The 14,891-nt window shown below is 37.3% G+C and overlaps 1 protein-coding gene across 4 annotated transcripts in view; it reads right to left on the reverse strand.

Moving 5' to 3' along the window:
* USP25 (ubiquitin specific peptidase 25) overlaps positions 1-14,891 on the reverse strand; it is a 147,029-nt gene that overhangs the window by 86,358 nt on the left and 45,780 nt on the right. For all 4 annotated transcript variants that reach the window (XM_048868480.2, XM_048868485.2, XM_048868491.2 and 1 more), the window contains exons 4-5: positions 10,761-10,884; positions 5,183-5,345 (exon numbers count right to left, since the gene is read on the reverse strand). In XM_048868480.2, coding sequence (XP_048724437.2) covers positions 5,183-5,345; positions 10,761-10,884 — 287 coding nt within the window. The remainder of the gene's footprint in view (positions 1-5,182; positions 5,346-10,760; positions 10,885-14,891) is intronic.

Here is a 14,891-nt window from a genome sequence, read left to right on the forward strand (position 1 = left end):
TGGGTTTAAGAGAAATGTTGAACACATGCTGAGTACCCTGAAGCTTATTTCTGTAGCCTAGAACAGAATGCAGGGAAATAGATATTTTATTGCTGATGCTGTTGAAATTTGGAAGGAACTAAGTGAGACCTTAAAAAGAGAAATGTGCAATGACAGTTAAATTACAAGCATTAAAAAAAAAGAATCGGAGAAGCACTATCTGCAGCTCATTTTCTTGCAAATATTCTCAATACTCAGTACCAGGGTCAAATCTTAACTGCTGAAGAAGAGGAGTTGGCTATGACATGGACATCCAGCAATCATCCCTCCATAATGCCAACTATAATAAACTTCAGAGCAAAGGGTGAACTGTTCAAGAAATATATGTTTGCTGATGTTTTAAAGAAAGTCACACCAGCGAACTGGTGGAAGCACTTAAGCACTTGGATTCAAAGACTGCTGAAGTGATAATCTCACTTTTAAATAGCAGTAGCTTCTTCTGCCGGTGTAAAAAGAATATTTTCTTCCTTTGGACTAATTCATTCCAAATTGAGAAATCGTTTGGGACCTGAAAAAGCAGGAAAGCTTGTTTTTCTTTTCCAGATTATGAACAGGAAAATGAAGGTAAGGATGACTGACTTCGCTGCAGAAGCTAATATTTTAAGTTTATCACGTTGACCTGGCTGACATAGTCTATTTAAATTTGTTTTTTAAAAAAATATTTCATTTAACTATTTTAGTTAAACAATTTTAACAAAAACAAACCTGATTTTAAAAAACTTGAATATTTAACTAAACTAAAAAATTCATATGCTTGTTTTGTTAAAATATATGTTTGCTGTTGAAGAAAAAAATCCAGAATATACAACGTTGTTTTTGTTAAATAAAACAATTTCAATGTCTGTCTGGTGATATTCTTCTCCTAATACAGCATGGCAAGAAAATCCTCCAAATAGTAATGATTAACCTGTTGAACTGGAGATAGTTCACATCCCAATGACTTTATAAATATCTGCTTCAATTACCCTTGGTCAATGAAATAACCAAACAATCACTCATTTTCTGATATAGCTGTAAAACTAATCTGAAAAGTTTTCAAAATAAATCACTTAAAAAATATACAGTGTGTACCTTCTAAAAATGAAAGCTACATCTAGCTGAGAGTGGTGAATATGTATTAAGGTTATAACAACCAACAGGAATGCACTTTAAGTAGAAATCCATGATTAAATTGAGTTTTCCTGACTTTTGATTTGAATCAATTTGATTTAAATCAAATCTACCCTGCTTTAAATACTCAGGGATCAGCAGCAGGATTCCTCCAAAAACAATCTGGTGCATGACCAAGAGGGGCCACTGGACTATACCTGTGAAAATTGGGTGTTGTTAAAAATTTAGCTAGATACATAAAACTCAGGCCTTTCAACATTTTGCTATGGCATGAGACCCCTGGGAAGAACATGACTATAAACAAATTTGAAACTAACTGGTCCATTTTCACTATTAAAACTGAGAGAAGAACACACATAAAGAACAAAACAGACAATGAATAATAGAATAGTTTGGCAGAATTTTTTTTAATTTTTTTAGTTTTACAGACTGAGGTACTATCTGCAGCTCTACTAATTTAAGTAATTTATTTAAAACACAATACTTTTTAGCCTGACAGCATCCGTATAATAGAAATTCATCAAAAACTGAGATAAACTGGTTAGTCTCTAAGGTGCCCCAAGTCCTCCTTCTCTTTCTTTGAGCATAAGTTTCGTGAGCAACAGCTCACTTCATCGGATGTGTTCAGTGGAAAATACAGTGGGGAGATTTATATACACAGAGAACATGAAACAATGGGTGTTACCATACGCACTGTAATGAGAATGATCAGGTAAGGTCAGGCTTGACAAAGCCCTGGCTGGGATGATTTAACTGGGAATTGGTCCTGCTTTGAGCAGGGGGTTGGACTAGATGACCTTCTGGGGTCCCTTCCAACCCTCATATTCTATGATTCTATGATTCTAGGTGAGCTATTACCAGCAGGAGAACAGGGGGAAAAAACCTTTCGTAGTGATAATCAAGGTGGGCCATTTCCAGCAGTTGACAAGAACGTCTGAGGAACATGCAGAAAGTTTTACTTTGTGTAATGACCCATCCACTCCCAGTCTTTATTCAAGCCTAAGTTAATTTGTGTAGGTAGGTAGGCAGGCACAGCGGTCACCACCCTATACTGGAAACCTACTGACCACTATGCCTACCTACATGCCTCCAGCTTTCATCCAGACCACACCACACGATCCATTATCTACAGCCAAGCTCTATGATACAACCGCATTTGCTCCAACCCCTCAGACAGAGACAAACACCTACAAGATCTCTATCAAGCATTCTTACAACTTCCTCACACACCTGCTAAAGGGAAGAAACAGATTGACAGAGCCAGAAGAGTACCCAGAAGTCACCTGCTACAGGACAGGCCCAACAAAGAAAATAACAGAACACCACTAGCCATCACCTTCAGCCCCCAACTAAAATCTCTCCAATGCATCATCAAGGATCTATAACCTATCCTGAAGGACGACACATCACTCTCACAGATCTTGGGAGACAGGCCAGTCCTTGCTTACAAAAAACCCCCCAACCTGAAGAAAATACTCACCAGCAACCACACACCACACAACAGAACCACTAACCCAGGAACCTATCCTTGCAACAAAGCCCGTTGCCAACTGTGTCCACATATCTATTCAGGAGACACCATCATAGGGCCTAATCACATCAGCCACAATATCAGAGGCTCATTCACCTGCACATCTACCAATGTGATATATGCCATCGTGTGCCAGCAATGCCCCTCTGCCATGTACATTGGTCAAACTGGACAGTCTCTACGTAAAAGAATAAATGGACACAAATCAGACGTCAAGAATTATAACATTCAAAAACCAGTCGGCGAACACTTCAATCTCTTTGGTCACTCCATCACAGACCTAAGAGTAGCAATTCTTCAACCAAAAAACTTCAAAAACAGACTCCAAGGAGAGACTGCTGAATTGGAATTAATTTGCAACTAGATACAATTAACTTAGGCTTGAATGAAGACTGGGAGTGGATGAGTCATTACACAAAGTAAAACTATTTCCCCATGTTTATTCCCCCCACCCCCTACTGTTCCTCAGACATTCTTGTCAACTGCTGGAAATGGCCCACCTTGGTTATCACTACGAAAGGTTTTTTCCCCCTGTTCTCCTGCTGATAATAGCTCACCTTACCTGATCACTCTCGTTACAGTGTGTATGGTAACACCAATTCTTTCATGTTCTCTGTGTATACAAATCTCCCCACTATATTTTCCACTGAATGCATCCGATGAAGTGAGCTGTAGCTTACAAAAGCTTATGCTCAAATTAATTGGTTAGTCTCTAAGGTGCCACAAGTCCTGCTTTTCTTTTTGCGGATACAGACCAACACGGCTGCTACTCTGAAACCTGAGATAAAGAGGAATATCCAAGTTGCAGTGGGAGAGGTTTAAGTTGGATATTCGGAAAAACTATGTCATTAGGAGTGTGGTGAAGCATTGGAATGGGTTACCTAGTGAGGTGGTGGAATCTCCATCCTTATAGGTTTTTAAGGCCCGCTTGACAAAGCCCTCGCTGGGATGATTTAGTTGAGGTTGGTCCTGTTTTGAGCAGGGGGTTGGACTAGACCTCCTGAGGTCTCTTCCAACCCTAGTCTTCTATGATTCTATGATCTAGTTTAATGTCTTAAGATGCAGGAGTGGTCTTACAACTTAAACATACAGTATGCAAAGTATAATTAAGAAACTTCTCTCTCCCAATTAGATGTTATTTTCACAATATTCAACAGCTAATAGATACATATTTTCAAGATATCCACAATCGTTTAAAGATGGACTGGTTTTCCCTTTAGCCATTTAGTTAAAAAATTTCGAAGTCTTCATAAGCATTATGCATAAAGAATATCTGATATGAGTCTAACATTTCATTAGTTCAGAGACATGCTGCGGTATACTTATTCACCTTGAGTAGTACTTTACTTCTCAAATAGTTCTGAACTGAGCAGGACTGCTCGAGGAGTAAGGTATTACAGTGAGTATGGATGGCAAAATTTGGCCCTTCCTGTATAGATTCAAGATTATTTAGACTAGCAAAAGGTCTTTTAGGTCATGTAGTCCATCTTCTTGAATCACCACAGGATAGAACTGACAAATTTCTACAGAAATACAATTCAGTCCTATTCTAATCTTGCCTTGATCATTTTCAGTGATGAGATTTTACTTCCCTTGAGAAATTATCTGCAGTCTAATTTACTTCATATATTTAACTGATTTCTTAATAGCTTACTCTAAATGATTCCACTCAAAATTTAAACCTGGTATACCAATTCTGGCTACTGAAAACTGCTTTTACTGCTTTTTGGAGTTAAAACCAAATGAGCAAAAATCTCAATTCCTGATCAAGGCACTTGAATTCTTTTCACCTTGTTGCAAAGTGAAAAACATTTTGCATACATAATTATGCCAAACGAATAATTAAGTCTTCATACCAGCTGTACAAACAAACAGTTTACCCAGTACCACAGTATATGTATAATAGCTGGGCTAGCCAGACTAATTTAAGACAGAATGACTATGGCTACACTGGCCTTTTTTCCTCTCTTCCAAAGATCTTATCTCTGCCTCTTACCCCAACTTTGTGGCTACCCTACAAACAGTCCATTGTTGGGTGGGGGGATTGCAACATCCTAAATCAGTAGAACTACAACAACAAAGGTTAGTCAGCCACTCTCCTCCTCCCACCTCTAAGTCATTTGCACATAAAATTTTATTTAAAATATTTATTCCTTGATTTTCAAATACTTTGAGCACCAGAAGCTGCCAAAATAGTAAGTGTGAGCTACAGGCCCTCATTACCTTTGAAAAAAATCACGCCCTTCATCATTAACAAGTTTTGTGACTTACTTTGACACCTCACGTATCCAAATCAGATCAGTACTTCACTATACATACCGCACTAAAGCCAGTATGAACATTTATAGGCTTATGGTAAACAGAGAATGCTTAACTATATCTCATTCCTTACCTTTAAGGATAGAGAGGGAAAGTAAGTTTAGATACTGTCCATCATCGCCAGTTAGTTTTATACAAATTATATTACAACAGAAAGTACAGCTAATCAGCAAACGCACTTACCTGAATAACAGCACTAAACCAGCATGTGTTGCCAACATTCTTTAATCCAACTGGACAACTGTCTTGCCTTTTTCGATCATAGGGGTTTGGAGAATCACTCCATACTTCTGGATGTGTCCTTTTCAAACTTGCTTTATTTTCTGCTATACTGGCTTCTAGAACTCTTAGAAAGCAGAAAGAGAAATGAAAAAATTAAAAGTAAAACAACAACAGTAAGATAACGGTATAATATGTAGTCACACCTTCAAATATCCATACAGAAATAATAACTAACCATTTGGTAACTTGTCAGATTTATTCTTGACTCAAACACTTTTTTTTTAAATGTGCCACAATGCACCTTGGAAAATAAGATGGTATTTTATTTGCAGATGGAGTATTGTAGCTGATTTTCCACTATAAATGGCATTACATAGTTATGCTTATGAATGGAGTAAGCTTTCATGACTTTTAATTCCACTAAATAAAGGAAATTAATTTTAAAAAGTCAAAGACCAATCTTAAAACTGGGTCCTAATTGTTTAGGTGGACAACAACAAAGTGAGAAACAGAAGTAGTTTGAGAATCTGCCAGTAGTCATTTTTCATCCATACTTACCACTGTGCTTTATAAAGAATATCACCACCATTTTACTGATGAGAAACTGTAATGAAGGAAATTTACCTAGCTCACTCAAGATCATGCAGCATACCAATGACAAGCAGATAATGGAATCCATGTTTCTGGATCCCCATTTCCGCATCCTGTCAGTGGATTCATTGCCTTATGTAGCTCAAGTGTACCTTGTAGATTAGGAAAAACCCACTCCTCTACCCAGAAAATCTTAAACTGCTCCCATACAGAGTAGTTGGCAGATTCAAGACTTTACTACATTCCTTGTAAGAAACGTATTGTTCAGATGCAAGGAATTCATCACATATACAGAAGCATAACAAAAGCTGGAGCAAAAGCTCATGAACTTCACTGAGTTCAAATCACTGAGATCTTGCTATATAGGGCACCGTAGGGCAGGCATTTTACCTTTTAATTTGGCTATTAACTAAAACAAATTACTTCCCATATTAGCAAAAAATCAGTATTGCCTCTTGAGAAAACCTGAAAGATAAAGGAACAATTTTTTTTTAAATTTGCTTCCCCCATCACTGGCATTTCTTTGATAGTGTTAGGAGACAGCTACACTTTGGGAGAAGATCAGCTATTTGATGGTGGCATTAAAGAGGACTTCAAAGCAACTATCACATCAGTTTAAAACAATTTATTGAACAGCAAGTACAACCTAAACTCTGGTTTACAACTGATTTTGGTCAACAATTGTCAGAATGTGTAATACAGTTTGAGAGAGATCTGCTCAGCCCAACCAAGAAAAGGGCAGAGTACCCTACTGTGAATTTCCTAAGCAGCCTTTGCACACAGGGTTCATATAGAGCTCCAGCTGGACCGTAAGACTGGTCTGCCCAGGCAGAAAAGTGGAATTCTGACACCTGCCCAACTACGGGGATCCATTCCCTGGCACAGGTGAGTGAAACTGGCATCCCCTGATCTTTTAACCTACTTACAATAGTTCTGACACCATAGGTTTAGCCAAAGACCAGTACCATTTATGTATTCAGTTCATTTTTAATTATTTTTCTTTTTAGAATTCTCTCTTCCTTTAATAGTAGAGGGTTCATCAATCTGATCACCTATAGGTCTTTCTTAGCTCAGTTTAGATAAAGCTTTATTACTAAAACTGACTTTCACCAGCCTTGTGGCAATTTTTCCTAGTTAGAAATGAATCATCTGCTGGGAGAGGATTAGGCCTAACACTATCTGCCCTCAGATTACAGTGCTTTTATAGTCAATAACCCGAGACTCAAACATCAGCCTCAACAAATTCATGTCACAGTATGAAAGTTAGCTTTCTAATTCCTTAATCGTTTTTTGACAAGAAAATAGTTCTCAACAACCTTAATAAGAGCGTGCAAGAACCAGTTATGGCTCAGTAAAACAGCTATTCAACATAAATTACTTGATGGGATATACTGGACCCTCTCAGCCTCCCAACTGTCATCTTGAAATTGCTGCCAAAGGTTAAGCAAAGGAAGCTTGATACGAGGCCATTCTCATATACGTAATATGCTGTGGGACTTATGAGAAAGAATCTCTCTCACACATTGTCTTTGACATGTGGAAGTGATCTGTCAAGATAATTGGGAGGAGGATGTCTTACTTTTGGCTCTGGGTATCATCAACCCTCTTCAAAAACACAGCATATGGAACTGAAAATGGCTCCCAAGAATGGTGCCAACAACCAAAAAAGTTATTATTTAACTGGAAGAGCAAGACCAAGACATGCATCAATCCATAAATCTCTTGATGCATTTTTAGACATGACTCACCGTGTAGGAAAAAGGACCTTCTTAGTTTTAACAAGTAAATTTGGGTATAATCTTGCACTCTTTAGCCAACCAGAAGTCCCACTATCGTCAGTGGACATTCTGTCTGGGAAAGGGCCAAAATATTGGATCCTATTTGGAAATACTTTCTAGAGTTAAAGAGCTTGATATCTAGAATGACCCTATCCCTTTCTACCATTGCCATTAAATATGGCAGTTATTTACTTGCTCATATTATTACAGTCCTAATTATTTTACTCATATTTACACTTTGTTTGAAACCATCAGGTTTTAAACGATATAGCAGATGAGGAAGTAAGTTATAGAAATTCTAGTAAGGACAGCTGCCTGTTTGATAACAGAACACATTAGTGGGCTGAGAAATCTTAAGGTCATTAATATTCAAAGAGCAGTATATTTGGATCATTTTAGTATCGGGACAGGTGACTGAGTTCTGGATACTCTAGGCTTGCTTCTTCCTTAGAGGCAGCTATGGCCAAACAATTTGTGGACCACAATGGAGTTGCTATCATATGTCCTATAAAATCAAAACCTATATTGCAGGAATGTTTGAGAGAAAACAACTGGGTGAGCTTTGTCATGTTAATGCACTGGACTTAAATGCTTTATGGAGAGATTCAGCCAGGAAGAAAAAGACATTTTTACTTTAAAATAACAGAATCAATATTCTTCAATGGTAACAGTTTGTGTGCACGCATGGCCAGATGGGTTACACTTCTCTCAATAACCTCGAACTGACCAGTCCTAAAAAATATCAATTTAATGCAAAAAAAAAAAAAAAAACCAAAACTACTGTAATGTTTCATGAATATAGTGATCACAGAAATCAATAAATCCATAATGTTCCCATAGAAACCTTAACTCCACCCCTACCAAACTCATTTGACATCTGTCATTTGTGCCTTTGAAAATCTTCCCCATAGTGAGGATACCAAATTAAAAGATACATACATATATCCTTCAATTATTAAAACTGATTTTTTCCAGTTTTCTTTCTTGCCACTCCAGTTTTTATTTGACTTTTGTCTTTCCCTTAGCCTAATAAACAAAGGCAGACTACTGCTTTTGACCTTGTTTCCATTTTTTTTTTTTAATCAGTTTCACTTTCTGGTTTTCAGAACAGAGCAAAGCTGCCAACAAACAGCAAAGGAATGAATGTTAGTATCCAAGGAGAAAATAAACCTATTTGTGTTAGGCTTTCTATACATACAAAAAACAAAACCTAAAATCCTGTCATAAATTGACCATACTATTTCTGTAAACCTTAAGTGTCAAAATTTCTGTATTTGACTTGTGATTCAAATTTAATGTTACATGAATACACACATCTATAATTAAAAGATAAGCATGTTGATAGTATAAACAAACACTATTTATTTTATTTTGGTAAGGCTGTATATGATTGACCAGAGAGATCCTATATGCTTCTTGTATGTGTGATACAAATAAAATGGCATATTGGTTTGTTAGTTTCTGCCACCAGAGAAAAATACTAAAACATTTGCAGTATTTACTTGTAGATCAGAAGATTAAAAAGGCCACTTTTGGCAATCTTTGTAGTGTGGAAAAGGGACTATGGGTAAAAAGAAAAAGGTCTAAATCTAGAAGACCCTTCAAAAGCAAAAGAAAAGGTCCTGAATAGAGGCCAAAGCAAAGAACAAAAAAAGGAAGTCGTCCTGCAAGATGCACTTAACCTTCAGACACAATTATGAAAACAGTCTAACTAAAAGTTCACAAGAGTGAACTTCTCATATGAAATTAGAGAAAAACAGCTTTAGCGGTCTTCTCATAAATTACTACTTTAGTACAAATTATGACAGAATATACATAAACTGAAACCTGAAGAACAATATCACCAGCCACATTAAGTAACTACCAGGTGCAAATCTCGCTCTTGTCTCAGCCCCTCCGGGCTTCCTAAGGAATGTAAGACATTTTATACTAGTCTAATAATGAGAGGACTAGTCACTAAATAGTTCTTCCCACACAGCTGGAAGGCTCTCTTTAATGGGCATGTTTACTTTTGCAATTAACACAGCTTCTATTTTTCAAAGAAAAATATTGTAGGGAAAGGTGGGAAATTACACTTCAGAGAGGAAGCCTTTTCATTATATCCCTGACTTTGCTAAACACAATGTGCTAAGCAGAACAGTTGTTGTGGTGGATCTCCAAGCTCCAACTCATCTCAGACTTAGGGTAAACGGCCATTTTGAAGAATAAAGCAACAGCTAGAGCAGCTTAACTTTCTTTGGGAACCACAGGAATGCACAGCACACCCCCAAGTTGGGTGCACACTTAACAAGATTACCAAATAACTATTGCAAGTGGGCAGTATCTCACTTTCAAACACTCATAACTTGGGTCAAATCAAAGCTACTTTCCTCCAAAGAAAAGCCATGCACAGCTTTCAGTGAGAACTATATCCACAGCTAATTGCAACTTTCAAGACTGTCATTTCAGCTCTACTGCTGTTCACAAAAGAGGTCACAATTTATGTTCCCATTTAAAAAATTTTTGCTAAAAAGTTAAACCAAAAAAACCACACCACCAAACCTTCTCCCACCCTTCCACCTTTGGCAAAACCAGGTCTAGAAAATTTCAGTCCAAAATGTGAATGTTTTTCAAAATTCTGACCCTCTAAAACAGAAACAAGTCTTGTAACAAAAAACATGTTGCCACCTGTAATGTGGTAGCTCTTGTTTCTGCTAAAATTTAAGAACACAAACAAAATTATGCTTTTCTGTCACAGAAGTGAGAAAGTGTTATTGTAATAATGAACATTGCAAGCATATGAAGTAGTGCTTAGCTTCTTAACCATATTTTGCTTTTCAACTCTTTCCCAAATACACCATAGAAATGTCTTTCAGTTTTAGGTTTGATTTGAGAAAAAATTGATCAAAGGTCTCTCCTTCCAAACTGGTCCTAGGTATTTAAGCAAATGTGCAGCCATGAAATATACTATTAATTTCTACCCTAAAAATAGAGGGCTGGTTTTTCAACAGAAAGCGTACAGTGCAGTAAACCAACACTCCTGAAGCCAGACGTATCAGCAGTACAACAGATGAAAATTAACAAGTTCTTCTTTATTAGATAGAAGGGGGAAGAAAAAAAAAAAATCAACACAGGCCAATCTCTGATTATTTTAAAATTTTATTTCTGCTTTATGTAAGTTGTTTGTTTACCTGCTAATGGCTTGCTCCTCATCTGTTATTCCAGTCTCCCTGAATGCCCTGTTTGATTCCTCCAAACTCAAGGCAATTGCCCTCTGAAGATCATCTTTATCATCTCCAGTGAGATCAATCACATCTGAAAAGCAAAACTATCTTTCTCAAAATTAAAAGTGAAACAGAATGAAAAATAAATCTTACTGTAGAGGACATAAAACCAGTGTGGACTGCTAAACCACGTTCAAATTCCTCCTCAAAATTCACTTCTTTTGGCTTGCTTTCCACCACTAATCTTAACGTCTTCACTACCTACTCCCTCTCCTACTTGATCATTAAAAGAAGGAAGAAAAAGAAAAACACAACACTTGCTCCTTTGTAACTAATGCTCTACAAAGAGCATTTTTCCCTTTTCCAAAGTCTTCCTGTTTCCCAAGTGGTCTCCATCAAATTACCCATCAATGTAGGACTGGTTCTGCAAACCTATAGCTTCCTGCAAAGTCCCTTCTCTACTACTGCTTTTAAGTTCAGTGTTGTAACTGCCTTTATCAAGGCCAAGATACTGCTTTTTCCAAATTACATTTGATGAAAATAGATTTTCCTTAAAGGCTATCTTCAAAGAGAACAGTCACTATTATCGCATATGGAGCAATGTGTGCTGAATGTCCCCAAAACACAGACAAAAGCCCAGTCCTGCAAATGCTTGTGTGTATATTGTACACACACACACACACACACACACACACACACACAATTAGATTAGTGATGTAGGTAAGGTAATTACATACATAGGCATTTGCAGGATTAAGACCTAAGCGAGGAGTCAGCACATTATTAGGCTAAATCTTCCCTTCCCTCCCTTTTTCCTCCCATTCTCCCTCTCACACATTTTTAGTTTGAAACTAAACATGTTGAATTTCCTTCAGTCTGATTAGCAGAAGCATCCACCACAACATTCAATTTCCAAAAACAAAGAAAAATGATCAGATATTGAAATACAAAATAAGAGTCCCCACTTTGGCAATCCATCCAGCCTCTTTTCTTTTACCAAATGAATAAAAACGTTAGGGGCCTATTTCTTACTTTCCCTACAACCGCAGACCCCACCAAAAAAAAAAAAAAAGTTATCGGCTGCCAGCAAACATAACTTATGTAAGCTTCCCAACCTACTGTATGTAGCAATAGAAACTCCTCTTTACTCAGAAGAGAAAGTATATTCTCTGTAGCGGCCCCCCACTGCTCAATTATGCATTCCAGTCAAGCAGAGAAACTCTTCCCAGAGCAGTCAGGCTAATGGGAATGACGGCCAGCTGTGCAAGACTGCTAGAAGGACAGAGGACTGAAGGTATCAGACTTTCCATGGCTGAAAATCCCACTCTGCAAGGCAGCGGGAGGGGGGGCACAGGAAAGAAGGAAGGAACGCATTATATTGTACAAAGATGACCCTTATATGTGTACCTCTGTGATGTCAAACCCAGAGTCATTACAGTGCCATTTTCACTTTCTTTCCTGTTCTTAAGGGCCAGAGCAAAGTCAAACAAAGCAGCTATGCCAGGGGTTACTCCAGCCTAAAAGCAATGTTAAAAGCAGATGGGAGGTGGGTGACAGAATGGAGAGCTACAAACTTGGGAGTTTTAGAGGAAAGGAGGTGAGGCAATTTGTTTACGTGTCCCCTTTCACTGCCTAGCCTTCGTAACTCATTCCCAAGAGCTTCTCTTTTTAGCCTTCCCCTGATAGATTGGCCTGCGGTGGAGTCAGTATCCATTATTTTCCCAGTCTTATATAGCTGTGGATACTTTCTGTTGAATCAAAATAATACATTGAGTGTGTGATGTTACAATCATTTCCATAGCTACACACTAATACCAAATAGAAGTGGCAGCTAAGGAAGGATTGTCGATATCAAAACGACAGTTCTTTTCTCATATCTTCAGAAATTAGACAGAGCACTGGCCCTTCTCCCACTGCATTCCTCCTCACCAGCTTCCACCAAGGTCTGTGTTATTTGGTTGAAATTCAGTTTAATTTAGATATTGAGCCCTTAGGGTCAGCAACCACGTCTTCTTACCTGTAAAGCAATATACTTAACTATAGCACTCTAGTAATAAACAAGAGCAAGAACAGCAGCAAAGTAACTCATTTTACTTTAAGTATCTTTGTGATGCTCGGAAACGGTTCCTGAATTGATTTTTTTTTTTTTTTTAAGAACATTTAGAGTCTCAGGATTGTAAATCTCACTCCAGAGGGGGCTAAATACATTATGAAATGATACACTCAGCTGATAAGGAAGCAACACTTGACGTATTATGGATTTTAGTATTCTGTACATGCCAATTCAGACAAAAAACCTGGCAATTTACAAATATGGTACCACACCTGCAAACTGAGAGACTTGGCCATTCAGAGCTGGAGTAGGAACACTTCACTGATTGTAGATAAAAAAAAATACATTAATAAAAATTCCAAAGAAGAGGCCAGCAGTGAAGCAGTTGGGAGTGTTATCCAATGGGCAGCATATTGATTTAGAGCTCTGATTCACTTGTTATTCAAAAAAATTAAAAAAGTAACAATTTCAGTTTCTATCATCGCCAAAACCATTTAATGAAGTTACAGGTCTACAATTTATAAGTATCTGTCGTTCTGCATTTCCCACCCATTTGCTGGTAGTCACTTAGCAACCCTGCAATCTCACTGGAAGTTTCCTATATTTCCAGTTGCAGAGTGCTAGTATTGATCACAACTGATAAAGGATGGTGAAAGGTTAGTTTGGGGTATATTGGAGGAAAGCAGGTTCGAATAAATGGGCATCCCCATTAATTAGGTGAATGTAGGATTATGTTAGTCACTTCTTCGGAGAGGTGGAGGCTTCTGCAGCCATTCCTTTTTCATTGGGGTTGATAAGAAAATCTTTGAGTTATCTGCATCTTATACAAAAATTAAAAGAGTCAATATTTAAAGTGAAAAATATAAACTTGGAAATCTCATTTTCTTTGCGCACACACACAAACAGCATCTAAGACAAAACACACAGTAGTTTTATCAGTGCAAACTACCCTCCATCGAGTCCAGACATAAGTTCCCATTGCTAAAAAAAGCAAAGGCTGCCAAAATATTTCAAGGTCAAAGTCAATTGACACTTTGCCAGAATTGTATTTTTTTCCTTTTTCTGGTTTATGGAAAGCATATTTTTAATATTTTAAATGTGTACTAACATGTACTATTAGCCTAAATGCTAAGAACGACATCACAAAAATTTACTGTTAATTGCATTACTGCTAATTGTACTAAGAACAGAAGTTGATCATATAGTATTAAAACAAAAAGGAGAATCCCCATCTACGCTTTGTTTCTAAAAATTTTGGTAGTGAAAAGTATTTTTAAAGATGACATGTAATTACACATCACCAAACAGCTTTACTTTATAGGGTGCCTGATCCCAAGCCCACTGATGTCAACAGAAATGCTCTAATTGGTTTCAAAAGGCTTTAGCTCAGGCGCTATATGATTTTCTTTTATAAATTGTACTCACATCTCATGTGTTCGTATGCATTTCTCTCTAAACAAGCAGTTATTACCTATTACTTATCTCTCATCATATACACAGTCACTGTAACTAATTTGGGTCACTGGATATCTAAATGGGAACAGTAGAACCCATAGTTAAAAATTGATGTTACCTAAACTTCCTTTTCTAATGTACTTCGAGGACATCTGTTCTGATTGTTCTCTATATAATGATTCCTGATGCTCCAAGCATGCATGGTGTGCTCCAAGCATGCATGGTGTCCTCCCAAGAAAAATTCAAACAATCTTGTTTTTTTAAAAAAATTGGATTAATATTTTGTAGCTAGTTAATTCTTAAGTGGACTGAAGTCTTTTGGTGCAATACCTTGAAAATGAAAGGGCCCAAGGTAGCTAACTTTGAATTTTGTATCATCATTGGTTAAATTGACTGATTGTTCCTTTGATCTATGACGTTCTGTTGATCTAGGAGTTTACAGAATGCTGCAACACAGAACCAGTGGCTTGTGGTTATTGAATAGCGACTTCTACTGGAACATGATGAACCTACTCATTTTAAAAGCTGATCCTTTGACTGATTAAGTAGGAATTTAGATTTTGGAGCTAAAGTTTCTGAACTGAAATACC

The sequence above is a fragment of the Caretta caretta genome, chromosome 1, assembly GCF_965140235.1.
Source record: "Caretta caretta isolate rCarCar2 chromosome 1, rCarCar1.hap1, whole genome shotgun sequence".
Lineage (NCBI taxonomy): Eukaryota > Metazoa > Chordata > Testudines > Cheloniidae > Caretta > Caretta caretta.